The 19,895-nt window shown below is 34.8% G+C and overlaps 1 protein-coding gene across 3 annotated transcripts in view; it reads left to right on the plus strand.

The window, feature by feature from the left end:
- The first annotated feature begins 393 nt into the window (after window positions 1-393).
- mrtfab (myocardin related transcription factor Ab) overlaps window positions 394-19,895 on the plus strand; it is a 53,483-nt gene continuing 33,981 nt past the window's right edge. The window contains exons 1-3 of one of the 3 annotated variants that reach the window (XM_056468988.1): window positions 394-501; window positions 1,269-1,338; window positions 8,682-8,880. In XM_056468988.1, the coding sequence (XP_056324963.1) occupies window positions 8,757-8,880 (124 nt within the window). In that variant the 5' untranslated portion in view covers window positions 394-501; window positions 1,269-1,338; window positions 8,682-8,756. Of the gene's footprint in view, window positions 502-879; window positions 902-1,268; window positions 1,339-8,681; window positions 8,881-15,168; window positions 15,468-19,895 lie in introns of those variants that run through there. The other 2 variants (XM_056468989.1, XM_056468991.1) reach the window with 2 other exon arrangements.

A 19,895-nucleotide genomic window follows, 5' to 3' on the forward strand; every position in this document is an offset into this window, starting at 1 on the left:
TCCCAATGGAGAAAACTGGGCGACTTTTATTTTAAAATAAAGCTTTTAGTCCCATTTTCTCATTTGTATAGCAGCATCTTACAAAGGTACATACATGTAAAATTTACATAAATTTATCTGCATTATCTGTATTTATTATTTTATAATCTAAGTATTTTTTTATTAAACTAATAGTCTTTTTAACATTGTTTATTAGTGATTGCATATAATTTAATATGAATGTATTGTTTTCGCATTTTATTATTTACTTATTTTATAATCTTTAAACATTTATAGGCAATCACACATTTCCATAGCCATAGTTCCTCGTTTAAATATCGTCATGTTGTTATTATTTTAAGGGGACTTTTATTTTCAGGACGTGCTGTTAGAGCATCGACTGGCTTCACCGTCCTCTGCGGTTGAACAGCAGAGAGTAGCCGGATGCCTCAGCACAGTTTTTTTGAGTACATGAACACCTTTATAAAGCCGAACGGTTGTTGTGTTTCACTTTTCGACTCGGTAAGTTGTTCATATCAAACATATTCGTACGTGACCCCCCCTTCGCGTGATTATAATGTAAAAACGGTATTACCAAGCAGCGGTGTTTGACAATTCCTCCGCTTCTCATGTATTGTTGCTCAGCGCACATTTCACTTGATCCACTAGTGTCTGTTACTACATACATGCAGCTGTCGCGACTAGGATCTGGCCTGCTATTCCTGGCCTGTTTAGTCTTGTTTAACGTGACACGTTTGACGATTTTGCTAATGTATGAGCTTTCTGGCAGTACAAGAATATCATTTCCTGCCGTGTCGTATCAATGATGAAGAATGTGTTGCGACAAGCGATACTGAAAGTGCTCCGAAGGAATCGTGGTTTGTTTATAATCTGCGTTAAGCCAAATCACTGTCATAATGCGGTATGTTTGATTATTATACTGTCTGCGCTTGATTTTTATTAAGTATATAGTGGGCTCGTGTCTGGACACACCTACTAATCATCAACAATACACGCGGATCTGACACTTTTCCATTTGATTGACAAGTTATCAATGGGGTTTAATATACCAGTTGATGCATACATTAATACAATATGTATGGCAGAATTCAGGCCAGATCTTGAATGTTCGTGATCTGTTATAAACAGATGCACGACCGATTATTACATAAGCATCTGCATTGACTGTTGCGCCAGTATCTCGCGTTATAATGGGAGACTGTGCTAAGGTTATTTATTTGCATATATGCAAATTCTAATCACAAAATGACGGTCCTCTCTTTCATTAGTTCTTCAAGATGCTCTTGGACTTTGAGCGAAAATGAAGCTCAATCTGTTTCTGTGGATCTCCTAGTTAAGGTAAGGACAGTTATGGTTTATGATATGATTAAAATCACACTTTATTTCATTTTAAGGTACAATTCTCGCTATTAACAAGCCTTTAACCACGACTTTTATCTCAATAAACTCTTAATTTGCTGCTTATTAATAGGTATTGGGGTCTAGAATAAGATCATGCAGAATGTAATAATGTGAATGTGAATAAGTACTAATAAACAACCAATAACCTAATAATAGTCAGGCAGTAAGCCTCTAGTTAATAACGAGACTTAGTACCTATACTGAAGAAGTCATTCCTGTAGTTGACTTTCCATCTTTGCTAATTTATGATAAATTCAGAATCGCTGATATGCTCCAGAAAGTGAGTGCCGATTCATATTATGTAATTCTGTCTGGCTAGAGGGGTATGGGGTTACCTGTATGCCTGTCAAGGTTTATGTGTTTTTAGCAATATTTCTGGCATTGATGGTTAAAGGCAGGTGTAGACGTGCGCAAGGAGGAATGTCAGAGAGCTTTATGCCTTTCACCTTGTCAAAGAAGCAGAGCTGAACACTGCATGTCTGAACACTGTTTCTCAAGTCGGAATGTTCTTGTAAGATAATCCAGCTATTGGATAAATACAATCTGCCATTGGCTATGTTTCCATGGTCATATTTATTTGCATGCACAATTTGGCATATCACTTAAAACAAATGTTAAGCTTTGGATAAAATCTGAAAAATGTACTCTGCATGTTATAGCAGCAGCTTGCAAAGACAAGAACGGTACTGTTTCCATAAATTAAATGTTTATCATTGATATTTGTTATGTTATAGTTGATCTTAGATTTTTATGAATCAATTTAATAGTCATTTTAATGTTGCTTATTACTGACTGGATTTTGTTTCACTTTCCATTTTTTTATATATTCCCAATTTTTACAGAGATATTTTGGCATATTGAATGTGATGACAAGCTTTGGATAAAATCTAGAAAGTCTTATGAAGAATGTGTGCTCCTCGTTGACACTATTCTGCAATGTGGAAGTTAGCTCTTTTCTGCGATTGTTTAAGAACTTCTGATTTATTTGCCTATGGTGAAACAACTGCCAACAATAAATGGCAGCAATCGGTCAAACTATTTGCTCTACAAACTACTGTTTATGATGATACATTGTAAATAAATATAATATAATAAGAAAATGCAAGTTTGCACCATCAGCAGCATAGCAAGCTGTGAAAAATCAATGAAGGTTAATGAGACTGGAAGTCTTGAGCCAAGAAGGGTTGAATAGCTGCACCTGCTCATATGTGAAAGAATGAAGTCAGTTGAGGATGTAATAACTGCATCTTGCAAATTCAAGAAAGTCTAATAATGGAATTAATATTTTTTTTTAATATTTAAAACTAGTCTTTTATTGTTTATTTAGATTTTTTTAAAAACAATTTAATAGTAATTTTAATGAACATATTTTGTATCTTCCCAATATTTGGATGCAATTAAACATTTTTCAGCCAAAGTTTAGTTTACAGTTTTATAAAATGCTGAATACAATGTAGGCATGGGCTGGTATAAGATTCTGATGTTATGATAACCTAGGATAAAAATATCATGGTATTACAGTGATTACTGCTCTAAAATATATTCTTTTTAGATGTCTGGGTAAAAAACAACAACTTTCCCCATTGAACACGATATATTTTATTTTAAGAAATATTTAAAATATTTTGAGCTTTAAAAAAATATTTCAGACTACATATTTGAAATAAATCATTGATTTCCACTGTCAAACACAGATTTCTTTACAACCTAAAGGACATCTTTGGATATTTCCTTTTCTGTGGCTATAAAGTAAGCCACTGCACTGTTCAGGTCTGTAGCATGCTGGGTTATTGGTAAGTGTCATTGTGTTTTGTTTTTCAGAATTGTGGGCTTTAGCAGTAGCTGTTTATGTAGATGCTCCTTTTCTGCTGGAAATAAATAAATTCAATAAATAAATTAAACAGTCGTACATATAAAAAATAAAAATATAAAACATATAAAAAAATTTACATGTAAGTGTAACGGTACAACAGAACGGTATAACAGAAAATGTTTGTGGTTTTAAAACCTTGACTTTTCCAAACCACGGTAAACCTTGAATATGGTTATCATCCCGTGCCTAATGCAACGGCAATCAGAAGATCTAAAAAGTCTTGTGATCTTGAAACCTGTGCTGCATTTTGAAGTGTATGTTGTTTTAATATGACAAGAATAGGACAATAATCTCGTAGGAAAATGGAGATCCTGCGATTGTGGATTCACACATTGCGATATCGATAATAAAAGATATATTGTGCAGCCCTACTAACCAGCACCTAAATCCACAGATTATTAGATTATTATCTATAGATTATTTCAAAGCAAAAGGAATAAATTAAATTTAGAACAAAAAAGTAGAAACTTGATAAAAAAAATGTTTTTTAATTAAATTCATTTAACTTAAGAGCTGTGTGATAAGGTTATATTGGTATTGCGTTTATTTATTTTTTCATAGCTGACAAAAGTAGTTTTACCAAAGAAAGGGCACAGCAGCCTTGAAACTGTTCTCTAATGGTTAGGCCTAGAGTTATAGGAAAAACATTTAAATAGTCTCTAAAGGCTTGTCATATATTAGGTAACCGCTCAACAGGACGTTATTTCTTCTTTCTACTCCACCTCTCTTCTCAGGGGACATCGGGGTGAGATTGACGTATTGATAGACTCTGGATGCTCATGAGCTCATAATGAAGAATGCATTAGCTAACAAGATGGACGAGGCTGCCTTACACAAAGCCAAAACTCAACCTTTTAGCTAGACATTGATTTTGGTTGCTCTTTTCGAACAGAGAATTGAGATGTGGCCGTTAAATCAGCTGTCACCACCACACTGTTAATGTCAGTGGATGTGCTGCATTACCTAACAAATGGAGAATGGCATAATGTGCGCATGTGAATGCCATCTCCACAGTTTCAGTCTGCTCAGAGTGACCATCACTGTGCTCACAGTCAGATGATACTTTAAGTTGTTTTTAATGGCTCATCGGAAAATGCGTTTAATGCTCCATGTGGAGACTTTACAGCTACAGGGATTGTTCTAGATGTCTGTCGGGGATTGTGCCAGCCTTTTCTGAGTAATGCATTCTGCCCAACTGTTGGGATAAAGAGTGAAAAGGACAGTGAAAGCCAGAAAAAATAAAGATCAGAATCAACAATGTAAAGATGTGGACAGATGGACTGATTACGCAACAATGTGTGTGCACGGTGCACCCTCTTTAAGAGCTAGATTACTGAAATAGATAGATTATTGATATTTTGAAGAATTTGCCGGCAGCTCATTTTCATAAAGTTGGTATGAAAGAGGACTTTCATATTTAAGAAATATTGTAAAAATACAAAATATTTATTGGATTTCAGGATTTCTGAAATAATGCAGTTTAATAGTACAAAATAAATATAAAGTACTAAATAAAAAATAAATAATAGTTAAGTTTTGTGGGTGAAAAATACTCCTGAGCAGTGTTGGTGGTAACACTTTACAAGTAACATGAGTTACGTAATAATATTACTTAAGTAACGAGTAAAGTAACCCATACTTAAAAAAAAAATACTGCCTCATTCACACTAGCAGCGACTTTGGGTGGCGACCTGCTCCAAATCCAGGTCTGTGTAGGTCTGCAGCACAGAGAATACAACTGGCCTCTGAGCGAGCTGAGAGAGGATCACGTGAGCTCTACTGGTCGCTCAAAAAAGTCGCACTTCATTTGTATAAAGTTAGGGATTCTCAACTTTGTCGCATCGCTTGAAGCGCCCACCTGGTCGCCAAAGATTGCTGTCGCTCGCGTAGTTGGCCAGAAGTTGCTCACTCTCCATTTAATTGAACATTCACTTGTCGCTTGTCGCTTTGCCACTGCCAGTCACTCGTAGTGTAAATGAGGCTTAAGTAATAATATTTGAGTTGCTTTTAAAAAAAATGTAACACAAGTTACTTTTAAGTTTAATTAATTAGCTTTTAAAAATAAATTGCTGAATTAAAATCAGAGTAGTCACAGTGAATCACATAGTCCATGAGAGAATGTGTTCATTTTTTTTACATCGTAAATAATCTGACTTTTAATAATCTGCATATACGACGTGTATAGCTATGGGTTAAGGAAGTTCTCAGATAACATTATCCTAAAATATATTTTTTGATGTGTTTTTCTAAAGGTAAATGTTGGTTATACAGTGCTTTGTTAATTGCAGAGCTCCTCTATTCAAAAAAGAAAGAAAAAAAACAAGTTCTGAAAGAGATCATGCCTGTCAGGTAATAAAAATAAATGCTAAAGTAACGTAATGCATTACTTGCCATGAAGTAACTCAATATTGTAATGCATTACTTTCTAAAGTAGCTTTCCCAACACTGATCCTGAGTTTCTTACTGATTAATATTTTTTAGTGTAAATGTGAGGTTTGTTTAAAAATTCTGTGAAGATCTGTATCTTTCACCACCGATTGCTTTTTTTTGGCATGATAAATGTCACGTATGACCGATTCAGTCCATCCTTGCTGAATAAAATCAAGAACTGCTTTTAAAAATAATAATCTACTAACTCTATATTTTTGGACAATAATATATTGTAAGGAACATTTCAACATTTGAAAATTAATCCCAAAATAGTAATGTGATAACTATACTCTAATTGCATTATTAGCCTTCATTTTAACTAATAAACATGCAATGGGTAGCAGATTTGTAGAACTAACTATCCATTATGAGCATTTGTATTATGTATAATCTGTTTCTGCAAAACTTGTTGCACTCACGGATTCGATGGCCAAACAATCACTCTTTGTTCTATCCACAAAGAAAAAAGGAAAAGCCAAAGCATTTTCCAGAAATTTTCTAAATGACTTGCTGCTGCAGGCTTTGAGTACTCCATCTGATGTTGTTTTGCAATGCTTGTGTAAATCGCTGCCTCCAGTCATATAGGAAGACACTGAGAATGTGTGAGTTGCAGGGTTAGTTGCACAAAGCTTCACCTGCCTGAGCTTGTAGTGTTTGTGCTGTACAGAACGTGTAACACACCCACAGTGGTATCACTGGTTTAAGTAAGCGGGTGTGTAATATAGGTTAATGGGACATGTAAGGCACAGTTTTATTTTCCTGTTGCTTAAAACATTTTCTCATGTAAATTAATTTCAGAATTGACTATCTGAAATCTGTTTTCACATGATGTCGTATAGGTCATACAAGACTTAGTTTTGCCAAAAGATGAAGTGTATGTTCTGCAAGCCGTTTCATTACATATTTTATTTTCATTTTATATCAAACATTTTTATCAAGTACATTCTCTCAGGGAATTGTTTAAATCGATTTTACCAAAAAAAGGTTATAGAATTTTTATTATATGTTAAATTGAAAGTGTTTTGTGTTATTGTTTTTGTTTTCCTATTAGCATAGCCTTGACGCAGCATTAAAATTAGAGCTGAAAAACAATTCAGCAATATTCTCTCTTGAATCAAATATGAACTTTTAACTACAGATGGTGCTGTATGCTTTACAAACAACTGTAAACTGCCTGACAAAAGTCTTGTAGTCGATCCCAGATATAAGAGCAACAAATAATAACTTGACTTCTGGTTGATCATTTGTAAAAGTGGCAGAAGGTAGATTTTTCTGATGAATCATCTGTCGAACTGCATCTCAATCATCACAAATACTGCAGAAGACCTATTGGAACTTGCATGGACCCAAGATTCTCAGAGAAATCAGTCAAGTTTGGTGAAGGAAAAATGGTGGTTTGGGGTTACATTCAGTATGGGAGATCTGCAGAGCGGATGGCAACATCAACAGCCTACTTTGTCTTACATATAAGACACTTCTGATACCAAATGATCAACTAGAAGTCAAGTTATTATTTGTTGTTCCTAAAACTTGGACAGGCGACACAACTTTTGTCAGGTAGTGTACTATGCTTGCATCCGCTTCCTTACAAATACCACTTAAACCAAAAAATAAATAAGGTTACAAAAGGTTTGAGTGTTCATAGTAAGTTGTGTTTGCATAAATTTTGTGATATAAAAGCCAACTTACTTACAGACTTTCACAAGTGCTCTGCCTTGAGAACGTTTGAGTGTACTCTTAAAAACAAAACTCATACAAAATACAAATACAAAATGCATACAAATTCTTCACAGTTTAGAACAGAGTTGCCCAAACTAGGGCCTGCGGGGCCCATGGTAACCTTTGATTTGGCCCACCATTCCATCGAGAAGAGAGGGAGGATGATGGGGATGGTTTAGACGTTGTTGTTTCAAATTGAATGTAACCTTTCACTTGTTTGTTTGATTGTTAAGCTACAGAAAAGCTAACTGAAATTAAATGTTTCAATTTAAATGCTGTAATTTAGTTTAAAATGTACATACTGTCACCCAAGTGATAGAGGACAATGCAGAGACTTGGGTCAGCGAATTAAGGCAAAGGCAGATTCTGCTTGACTAGTGTATTCAGCATTGAACTCCACTGTGTTATAAATGCGATTATGTTTTTATTGCAATAAGTTTTAATTAAAAAAAGTTATACTGCATTATTATAGTTAAAACGATTCAAAGTGATGTTTGCTATTTATTTTTAAATATTATGAAATAAATTAGGAAATTCCCCATGGCAAATTTAATGTAAAATAGTTTGGTATATTTAACTGTGGTCCACTGCGTTCAATGATATTTGATTTTTAGCCCTTCATAATATTAAGTTTGGTGCCTGGTTTAGAAAATTAAGAAATTTAGAAGAAAAAAAAAAGAAAACTGTTACAAATACATAAATATAATACTACAGATCACAACAGGGTACACATGTCCATAGTCTAAGTAAAGAAATGAAATTCTCCCATATATCAACTTCCTTATGATCGCCATTCATTTTGGCTAACATTTTTTCATATAACACATTCTCAATTATGAGTTCCTTTCATAATTTAAGTGTAGAGCATTGGATGTCTTTCCAAAAACTTAGTATTATATAAGCTAATATGTGGGACATCAGTTTTATCACCTAAAAGACATATCCTGGGTGAGAGAGGAATATTAAATCCCAGGCATCCACCTAAATATCTTAACACAGATTCCCAAAAGGGTTGAATCCTTGTACAACCAAAGCTCTTATTAAAATATACAATAAAATAACTACTGGACTAATAAAAGAACAATGTGTTGTCTTTATTTGTGTCCCTTCAAAATATAATACTACTCGGATGCATAGGCTCAGAAATCCACAGAGTATTTTCACTCCACAAAGCCTTCGATGCCCTTTATATTGGATGCTAAATCTGCCTGTGGTGTTTTCCAGATTCTAATTCATCTCTGTAATTAACCTGTCACAGGTCTGACTGCTTCACCCACCTGTCACCCTGGCAGCGCAGGAAGCTCAGCGTGTGGAGGAGCTCAGCCCTGGCAGCATGGTGTCTGCTGTGGGGAGCGGCCCCGTGCCCAGTCCTCAGAGTGAGGCCGTGACCAGTGAGATGCAGGAACTCTCTCTGCAGTCTGTCCCGAGCCTGCTGCCATTGAAGGAACGCAAGAATGGTGAGTTAACTACACAGTATGACTTGTTCATTACGAAAATGCCCTAAAGCTTGTTTTTTTTAAATGTGCAACTTCAACTTTAGAAAACTGGATATAGTGAGGTGGTTTTATTCTCATCACAATTTATCCATCTATTGAGTTATAAAGGTGCTTTATGTAAGTTTTTTATGTAACTCTTCTAAAACATAATAATCCTATAAAATGTTTGCAGTTTATTAAGTAACATGGTCAGTAAACATAATGCTAAGTCAGTTATTAGTCTTTGTTTTATTCTGTAGGTCCACCCACTGCTAGTTTACACAGTTATATTTTGGCACCTCAGAAGACACTGTATTTTATTTCAGTCTTAAGGATTTTTTCAATATATGTGGCTGGCCGAAAATGTTACTTCCTGCAGCCTCCGAAATGAGACACACATTTATTTTTTTTAATTTACAAAACAATACATGAATTACCAAGGTAAAAAGGATCTGAGCAGTTTACAGTCAAAGTTCCTTTCAACGAAAGTCTGTTCACTTGTCGGCCATTTTTGCAATGCCCAAGACCAAAGTCCTGTCTAAATAAATGGGGTAATTCTGAAATCGCCCATTATTGTTGTTGCTTTAGCCCTAATTATGGTTCAATTTTACGATAACAAAAATTTTCAGTTTGTTCCTACTGCGCAAAGTTGCCATGACACCAAACTCTTTTATGGCTTTTTCACTGGTAATCAGAAGACGCGGTTAGAAACACTTTAAGGATGGAGACAAAACCTCAGCAAAGACTGTACAACACAGACAAGCGAATCTGTACAGACCCCTCCCCCACAAAAGCATATGGATATAAAGACGATTGGCTATTTCGACTAGAAGGCAGGACTTTCTTCGTTGTGGAGGCCATACTGAGTGTTTCTCTTTATCCCATTCATAGTAATGCAAGTGAACCATCTTTTTATATATAAAGTCTTTGCTTAAGGCTTACAAACTCCTTCCTGTTGATGTCGTCAATCTGGCTAGTTGTTTGTGTGATGGAGGAGGGGCTAGGGGGAAAAATTCCTATCCAATATTTTTCATTTGTAATGCAATAAGTAGTTCGACCAGTAGATGTCAATCCTACGTACTGCACCTTTTAAAAGGAAACATAGAATTAAGAAAATCACCTTGACAGGCTATAAATAACCCCAAAAACTTGAAACGAGTCTTTTCATAGCGATACTACAGAATGCAGAATGGGAATATAAAGAGAAAAGAATCATGAGACAAATCCCACAGAAAACCAAATGTACCTCTCATTTCACAATATATTAATATAATAATTATTATTATTTGTGGAAGCATTAGCGCAAGCATGTCAAGCTTAAGCTTTTGCTTGGCGTTCTGTGTCTATTATTGTAACTGCATGCAGTTTCTCTTTTTAGAACGCAAGGCTTTAAGGCAGCTCTGGTTGACTGTGCTTGTGCTGACATCTTTAGGACCATTTGAAGCTTTTAGGAAAAACAGTGTATATTTGTTTGTATGTATGTTTGATTTTTGTTGCATTTATTCTTAATTAATTAAATCAGAATTTGTTTAGATGGGATTTTGGCCTGTTTGCTAAAAGTTGGTTTGTGTTTGCCTGTGTAGTTTGATGAGAAGTATGAATCTTTTTGGACTGAATTCATTCTTTTAGCTTTATAAATAATTGCATTTGCATTGATGGGCAATATAATGGTCTGTTTTTGTAAACATTTGCCTTGAATACACAGTTGAAGGCAATGATTAGCCCTTATGTGAAATTTTAACTTTCAATTCTTGTTTCAATATTACCCAAGTGCTGTTTAATGGAGAGAGATTTGTAAATACATTTTAAACATCATGTTTTTAATAATGGTCTAATGATTTGAAGCTTGTATTTATTTTGAATTGACTTATTGTTTTAAATTCTTAGGGTGACTATTTTATCATCGCTCAATTCACTCAACTGCAGATTATTATTGGGCCTTGTCCCTGTCAAATAAATATGAAAAATAAGTTAATTAATAAATAAAAGAACTAATTTCACAACAAATTTATTTTGTCTTTGTCCTGATTGCAGTACATAATAAATGTTGCTATTTTGTTAAGTTAATAGTTTTGCCTTCAGCTGTATAAAATGTAGCCTAAATTTGCAGAATGAGCTAACAATAAAAGTACAATAGTAAAAAAAAAACATGTTTAATGAAGATAAAGGTCCTCAATTATTAAAAATGTTAATTAAATGAAAGCTTATTAAAAAATAAAATGCTCCTATTCAGTTTATTTTTCTAAAACCTTAATCCTGCAAAATGTACAACAGTGCTGTGTTCCATATGCAATGAGGTGCATATCCAAATTTAGGACCATTAAAATGATCATTAAGATGTTTTATATCATTTAGTTTTATACATTTGATGATAATTTTACTAAATATTTAAATTCCACCTCAACTTATGTTGTACTCTAATCTGTTCTAGACTATTTCTTTTGCCACTAGCTAATTTAATTAGAATATTGGTGGAATTTAGCGCTGCAGAGTTGTTGCACAGAAACAGGATGTTGAGCAGCAGAACGTGTTTATGAGGATGTTACTTTGAAATGCTTTTCTAATTATATTTAGGATACAGTAATGAAGTAATTATATTACGCCCAATGTTACAGTTCTGTATGTGCAGAAACAAGCAAGTCTCAACAGCTTTACAACAGGAGACAGAGAATGTGTTGCGCAGTTGCCTAATTATTTCAGCTGCTCTGTGTCCACTGAGGAACAGTTGAGATGGTGCATGTCAAGAGAAAGAAGAAACAGTGTTTTTTTTAGCCATTTGTCAGATCATTTACATTCAAATGGTGGGTGTCAAAAACATACAACTTTTTTTGTAACGACAGGCTCTTAATTTTATTTCTCTCAATTTACTATGTCACTTTAAGGGCTGACTTGTTAGTTAAAATGTTTTTTGTTATGTACTCTAAGGCTACATCTAAACTAAACATTTTTTTTTTCTTCTAAAACCGCTCTAAATCCACACTATCAATTCTAATCATTTTCCAACAGTTGTTCATTCACACTGAAAAAAGCTTTTGTCCCTCTACTATGCATGTTTTAAGTAAATTATTAGCTTTCCGGCTTTTTTAAAGGTTGCAGCAACATGTTGAGGAAAAGCACCACGGTTTCTACTGTAAATAGACTGACAGTGAGGTGAAGCTGTTGCCAATTTTATAATTTCAGTCGATTGTTTGAAATAAACCATTCTGTGAGATGATTCCATAGTTTTGTGTTTATTAGGCATCATTTGAATTGTATTTGCAGTTTCCACATGAGAACCCTCTATACTGATTACAGAGCGGTTTCCCTGACAACATGTGCATGAGATTTGCAATCTCCATTTCATTTCAATTGTGCAGCCATACGTGCACCTTTTTTTAAAAAATGTAACTGCAAGTCTGGTCAACACAGAATGCAAAATCTGTGATTGGTCTGCTTTGTAGCGGTGACCAGTGGAGGTGGGGCAGAGAGCCATGGTAGACGAGCGAAGCCTTAATTGCTGTGGAGGAGCTCTGGATGGATACTTTTGTTTTGTGTATACTTTATGATTAAAGTTGAACCTTCGCTAGTGAGTTTGAGCTGCTTCTATTGTAACATCACACTCATTTAGTGAAAACAGACAAAGATGGACAGGTCTGAAATTGAAATTGAAATTACATTTGATATTTGAAATTGAAATTAAATTGACTATTGAAATTAGACTACTGTAGAAAATAGGCTGGAAGATGTACCAGAACAACAGCTCTGAGTACTATATATAAATAATTTGGACCATGTAACTAACATAATTCTTTTACAAACTGCTGTGTAATGTCTTCCACAATTGTAGCTGAATTGTTCACAACAAAACCTGCATTATTGTTTTCAAAGGTCTCCATTTTCACAGTCCAGATTTTTCCACTTTGGATAAGATGTGATTTCATTGCCTAAAAATGCTGTCTCACTGTGGACAGAAGGTCAAAATAGAGAGAAAAATATGCATTTTTAAACAAAAACATGTTATTCTTGACATGTTAGCCTCGATGTGGAAATTCTGCGGGTCTATGCATTGTGCAGCTCTCATTGAGTTATGTAATGCACCGATTTCTTTAAATAGCAGGACGAATGTTCAACTCTTGTAGGCGAAGTGCTCCAATGAAGTGTACATTAATGAAAATAAAATGGGCTGTTAAATCCATGTGTCACGCAGAAAGACCCTTCAAAGTCTGTCCATTCAGTCCTTTGACATACAACAGACACTCAGTTTGACTTTGGGAAGCTGGACGATTTAGAGAAGTGAAGAATAAACAAGAGCCAGTAGCAAGAAGGTCAGACACGCTGCAATATTTTTTTCCCTTCCCACTCCAGACATGTTACATGGTCATTCTGAATAATCTGTAAGATGTTGTTATTATGTAAGTTTGCTGGTGAGTAGGTGACCGGAGTGGTGGGATGTTGTTGTTGTTTTTGTGTGTGTGACTCCAGAACTGCAGGAATGCCAATAAAGAGTTAAAGCATGTCATGTAAGAGCACTGCAGAAACTCATGGCCTGCAGTCACCACTCCCTTCTTTCAGTCTTCAGCCCCCCGAGCTGCACTTCATTGATGGTTTGATGGTGGTAGCAGACATGTCAATGCAGGACTTCTCCCTTTTCCTGCACAAAACAGAAGTGAGCACCTTTACGCTTTTGGAAATTGACACTGGCTTTTGCATGCATTGATCATTTTGCTAGTATATAGCGAATAGGGATGCACTGAAATGCTTAGTCACAGAATATGTTTGGATTTAAATACCTTTATTTTTTGTTTTTTTGCCAAAGATGAGTTACTGTTACCTGTATATTAAAAAGAAAAGAATATAACATTTAAAAAGAATGATCTATTAGTATAATGTGTTTACAAACATAAATAACAAAGAAATTTGTATTTAATACAGTATTTATTTATTTATGTTGTTAGTTTTACACTATAAAAATTAGTTCCACTTTATTCATTCATATTTCCCAAACACAAATAGTTTAGATAAGTTAATTGATCAAATTAAAGTGGATTGAACATAAAACTAATAAGTTGTTCTAAAAAATCTCAAGAATTGGGTTGTTTGAGCTCATTTTAAATGCGTAGTTTGAACAAGCACAAGGGGGACAACTTCATTGTTTTATCTTCAATCCAATTAAATTTGTTAAAACACTTAAGTTAGCTTAATCAATTTGTGTTGAGACAAAAGGAAGGAATTGGATGCAACCCAGCATTGTTTACAGTTTATGTATATTTTATACATGGAAAACTTTGAATTTTGTCATTTAAATGTATGAACCTAAACTTGTTTTATTTCTCATAGTTACAGGAAAAGGTTTGCCATTAAATAAAAGTAAACTAAAACTGAAATTTAAAAAAAATCATTAGAATAGAAATACTACAATAATAATAATACTAGATGATAGATGACTAAAACTTGACTTTCCTGGCCTACAGGGTTCCATTTTAACACTTACAAACAACATTCCTTCATGCATGAGTGGTACAGATGACTTTCTAATCTCCTTGAGGTCTTTGCTTTTTTTAATTTACTGATGTTAAATGCGGCGCAGTCTTTTGCTTTTGGTTATATTGAATTCAGATGCAAGGTTGCTATCTGATAACTAAAAATACTTGAATTGGTCCTAAAGACCATTTCAATATGGTCATGTCATTGGCCCATGAACATTTCTTGCTTGTTGTCGAACTATTGCATAACTGTAACAAGAGACAATTTAATCATAGCTTATTGTTAAAACGGCTATCATAACATAATTTATCAATATGTGGCTCTTTTTGGACTCTAGGAAGCTATTGAAATTAAAAATGTAAAACAGGAAATACATTGGGACCATTGTTTTTGTTTACATCCCTCAATATTGTCTGTAGTTTGATATATTCTATTGGCAAGCCTAGCAAGCCATAGCAATTTTTTCAAGTTTCAAGTACGTATGTTTTGGAAGGAAGAGCAGGGACCTGTCCCGAACACTTGATTGCATAACTTTGTGTACGGAGCAGAAATCCTGGCTCTCGGAATGCAGGCGGTGGGGAAGATGACAGAGAGGGCTAAAGGTGATCTGGAATGTGTTTTGGCTCTAGTTTCTGGCTTGTAGTCGGCACACGTTTACGTCTGTAGTAAACGAATGACCTCAAATCAGGACACAAAGTTCCTTCCCCCCCGCTCTTCTGGAATGAAAAAAATATCTTCGAGGAGCGGGAAAAAGAAGGAGTTGCTCAACACAGCTGAAAGCGGAGTCTGAAAGCTGCACTTAACCGGTAATAAGGAAGAAAGCGGCTCACAAATAGACACAAACAGTTGTACCAACACACCCTCGACTGTAAGGCGTGCACACACACGCCGGCGCTGAGTGGAGGAAGGTGAGGGCCACAGACACACCCTGCTGTTCTTGGATCAGCTGAAGGAGTTATCTCTGAGCAGAACAGCCTGGAGTTCAGTCTTTTCAGCTTCATCCAGTGCTCGTTCTGTTGGCTGCTCTGGAAATGGATTAATAAATTGTGGACGTGATTTCCATATCCATATCCTTCGCTTGTGGAAGGATATGGCCATACATTCAGGTAGAGTACTTGCTTTTTTGTTTATTTATTAAATTTTTTGGAGCGTTAGATGTTTGCTGATGTGAATGAAGTCATGTTGAGGTGAGGTGTGGTAACTGTGGTTGAGTTTGAACTACTGAGCCTGCTGTTTGTGCTGTCCTGCACAGGATTTATTGCTGTTTGAACTGAAGTCTCGCTAAACCACAACATTTACTTACTCTTGAGGCAGAGCAGTCCACTCTCAGAGATTTTCCTTTTGCTATTGAAGATGTTGGACATTTTTGTGTGGATGGAAGATAACAGGGCTGTTGTGGAATGTGGCTGATTGTTTATTCCTTTGAATATTGATTGTAGTGATTATTGTAAGTTTAATTTAAGCTCTAAACTTTTTATTTTTATTGCTTTTTTGCAGTTTACAATCTAGAATTGTTTTAATTTGAAGTCATTTGTTTGAATAACTTTTTTCCATTGATTTATTTTAGCTAATTTTAGCCCATTATTTTATTTTTCTATTTAATGGATAGTTCACCCCAAAATTTAAATTTACTCTTGAAAGTTTGAGGTTTTTGCTTGTTTTGTTGATCAAAAGAGAAGAATCATCGACTTCCATAATATGTACAGTTGAAGTCAGAATTGTTAGCCCCCCTGTTTATTTTTTTCCCCAATTTCTTTTATACAGAGATTTTTTTTCAACACATTTCTAATTATAATAGTTTTAATAACTCATCTCTAATAACTGATTTATTTTATCTTTGCCATTATGACAGTAATAATATTTCACTATATATTTTTCAAGACTCTTCTATACAGCTTAAAGTGACATTTAAAGGCTTAACTAGGTTAATTAGGTTAACTAGGCATGTTAGGGTAATTAGGCAAGTTATTGTATAACCATGATTTCTTCTGTAGACAGTCGGAAAAAAATTTGCTTAAAGGGGCTAATAATATTGACCTTAAAACGGATTTAAAAAAATTAAGCTGCTTTTATTCTAGCCGAAATAAAACAAATAAGACTTTCTCCAGAAGAAAAAATATTATCAGACATACTGAGAAAATTGCTTTGCTCTGTTAAACATCATTTGAGAAATATTTGAAAAAGAAAAAAAATTCAAAGGGGGGGCTAATAATTCTGACTTCAACTGTATACATTTTTCATACTATGGATATCTATGGATATTGGTTTTCAACATTCTTCACAATATCTACTTTTGTGATCAACCGAAAGTTAAACAAAACACTGGTGCAGGGTGTTAAATGATGAAAGAATTGTCATTTTTGGGTGAACTATTCATTTTATCTATTTATTTATTGCTGTTTAGTCCAAGTTTTTTGTGTGCATTTGTCATTTTATAACTTTTTTATGTTTACTTTTTAGTTTATTTATTTAATTAATAATAAAAAATGTGTATAAAATTTGTGCATTTCCTTATGAAGAATTGTTTCAATGAAATAGTAAACTTAAAATGATGCTTATTGTCTAAGGTTTTTATTTAAGATTTTACAATAAGTATTGATCAGTAACTCAAAATTCACACTGCAAATGTGGTAAATAAGTGCTTTTAAGATGTCTTTACACAGCAAAGTTAAGACTGCTCTGTGCCTTGTTTTAATTCAGCCATAATGGCACACAAAACCAGATTTATTTATGTCAGCTCTGATTCTAATTTCATGTAGGAGAGACTTTGTAATGGCATTCATGCAACCTCAGGGATGCTATACATTTATTTTTTACCAAAATTTGTTTTTGCTTGTTTTACCTGACTACACTTGTGGATGTACACAGGACGGTAAGGGTGGGAGAAGGGTAATGGTATTGGGGCGTGACCCAGCTCAAACTTGAATGCCCTGTCCATAACAAAAACTTTTAAAAGATGATACTTTATGCAAGAAACCGAGATTTCATTCATATGTGACACACCCCTGAATACTTCAGAGTGTCAAAGCACACTTACTCGTACCACCCGCTTCTACTCTTTTGTCTTTTATTGCTTTCATGCTTATAAGTGAAATTCTGATGCACTGTAGAAACCAATATGTGAAAAGCCCACTCTGGAATTACTCCAGCTGGAAGGGGCGGGACGCTTCGGTGATGGATAGAAGTTCTCCTTCTCTCTCTGTTCTTAAAACCAGCTGTTTTCTCCCTCAGTAGGGAAAAGAACAAACTCCTTTTGGGACAGAACGTCTGAGTCAACAACAGGGCAAGGAAACTTACTACAAACTTACTATGCCATGTTTGATGCTGTGTTATAAATCAGCTCTTGGACAAGGGGTTTGACAGAGTCCAGGCAGAAGTCAGTGACTGATTATCTGTCAGATCCTCCTCCTCCAGATCGAGGTGCCTAGACGTTAGATATTAGATAAGACGCCGGCTATTTGGACTGTTTCGAATAGCTTAGGTACCAGCAACCAGGACACGCTATCATTGATTTTTAAGTAAGACTGATTAAAGACCTTGGGTCATTTTTCTGTCCCACTGCCACAATGAACATCAGCAATATTTCAGACAGTAAAATGCTTTTTTTGCACGTCATTTTTGCTTTCCTGAGCACATTTACCCTGCAGTGGGTTTTTTTGCGCTGACTGTCTCTGGGTTGCTCGGTGGTTTTCTATGTTATGTAACATTTTATGGACGCTTGCCAAATTGAACTCCAGCATGCTTACACAGGCCCCGAACATAACAGGATGGAAGGGGGGAAGAGCTTTGCATTAACTCGACACAACCTACAGCTGGTTTTAATCCTGAAGCAGTCTCCAGGTTTATCTAGGCATCTTCTGTGTTGCATACTAACAGGTCAAGCGAATCACAACATAAGCAAACGCACCAGTCGCATTGTGGTGATGATGATCAAATGACAGCAAGGATGAATGGGTATTCCAGGAACAGGGAAGCTTCCTAGAATTATCCAGCTTAGTTGTTATGAAAGAAGTATGCATACAGGCACAGACAGAACCTCTGGTAATAAAGTGGCCTTTATAAGATTACATCAGTTTAGAGCTTTGATTTATTTGATTTGTTTTAAGTGCACTATGCCAGAACCAATAATGGCCTCATGTCCCTGAGCTATGAAAAGTGCTTTGTCAGCTAGACGTCCACAGTGCTGTTTGCTTATTTCAGTGAATCGTGTCTGCATACAGCTAAGCAAGCAGACAGACTGTATGTCACAGATTTCACACCACTGCATATCATATATAGATTAATAATCGTTTTGACTTTTTTAAAAACATTTTTATTTTGTAATAAAATAACTTTGGAAAAATAAAACCCATATAATTAAACAAAAAAAAGTTCAGGGTACTTTCAATGCAGCAATGTTCAAACTGACTACATGCATTTCTTCTGACAAAAAAAAAACTTTCTGTTAGCAATAAAGACAGCTTTAGCTCAGATGTTTTTCAAAACAGAAATGTTATTGCGGTAAATAATTGAGAAAAAAAATCTATGTAACGACTTTATAAAATATGATGACAGACTAGGCATGGGACGATAACCGTGTTCAAGGTATACCGCGGTTTGGAAAAGTCAAGGTTTTAAAACCGTCAATTTTTTTTGCTATACTGTTAGGTACAAGTACGATTTTTTTTATTTACTTTTTTTTTTTTTTTTTTAATTAAAAAAAAAAATCTGTGTTTTTGAAACAAATGAAGACAGTAGAAGTCAATAATTCATTTGAATTCTTTAGCCTGACATGTTTACTGCTCCAAAATATTTTAAATGTTTTCCAAATTAAAATATATTGTGTACAAAGTGGAAAAAGGTTTTGGTTTTTACCCAGACATTTAAAAAGAATATATTTTAGAGTGGTAATCACAATACCGTGATATCGTGATACTGTGATATTTATATACTTATAGTTATCATACTGTCAGAATCTTATACCGGCCCATGGCTATGAAAGACATTCAAAGTTTAATTCTAAAATTGCAATATAAGCTTCGAATGTAAATATGACGAGAAAAATTTAGTTTGGTCTTAAACTTTTCCGAAGTTCAAATAAATGTAAATTCCAGTGTAAAAATAATATAATGAACTATAATAATATAATGAAAAATAACATGAACTGATAAAAATGAAAGCCATCGACACGCATGAAATTACTTTGAGTTGAATAAAACATTTTGGCAAATGTAAAATTGTAAATCAATATTGTTAGAAGCTAGTGAAGCAGCGTTCATAACAAAATTCATCTTGTTATTTCTATGCTGCCTTTGAGGCCGATCACACGGAACACGCTTTTTGCATTGAGAGGCTTCTTTTTTAAATGATTTACTAACGGCCACGAGCGTTTTGCGCGTTACTTATGCAACCTGTGCGCCACGTGTTTTAACCCCTCACTGCGCCTCGCATTTTTGCCATTGCATGCTTTGTGCTCGCAGTTGAAAAAAGTAAACTCAGAGAGTGCATTATGTCAGTCAGATCTTTTTCATTATCCAATCAAATGAAAGCAGAGG

This window comes from Danio aesculapii, chromosome 12, assembly GCF_903798145.1.
Source record: "Danio aesculapii chromosome 12, fDanAes4.1, whole genome shotgun sequence".
Taxonomy (NCBI): Eukaryota; Metazoa; Chordata; class Actinopteri; order Cypriniformes; family Danionidae; genus Danio; species Danio aesculapii.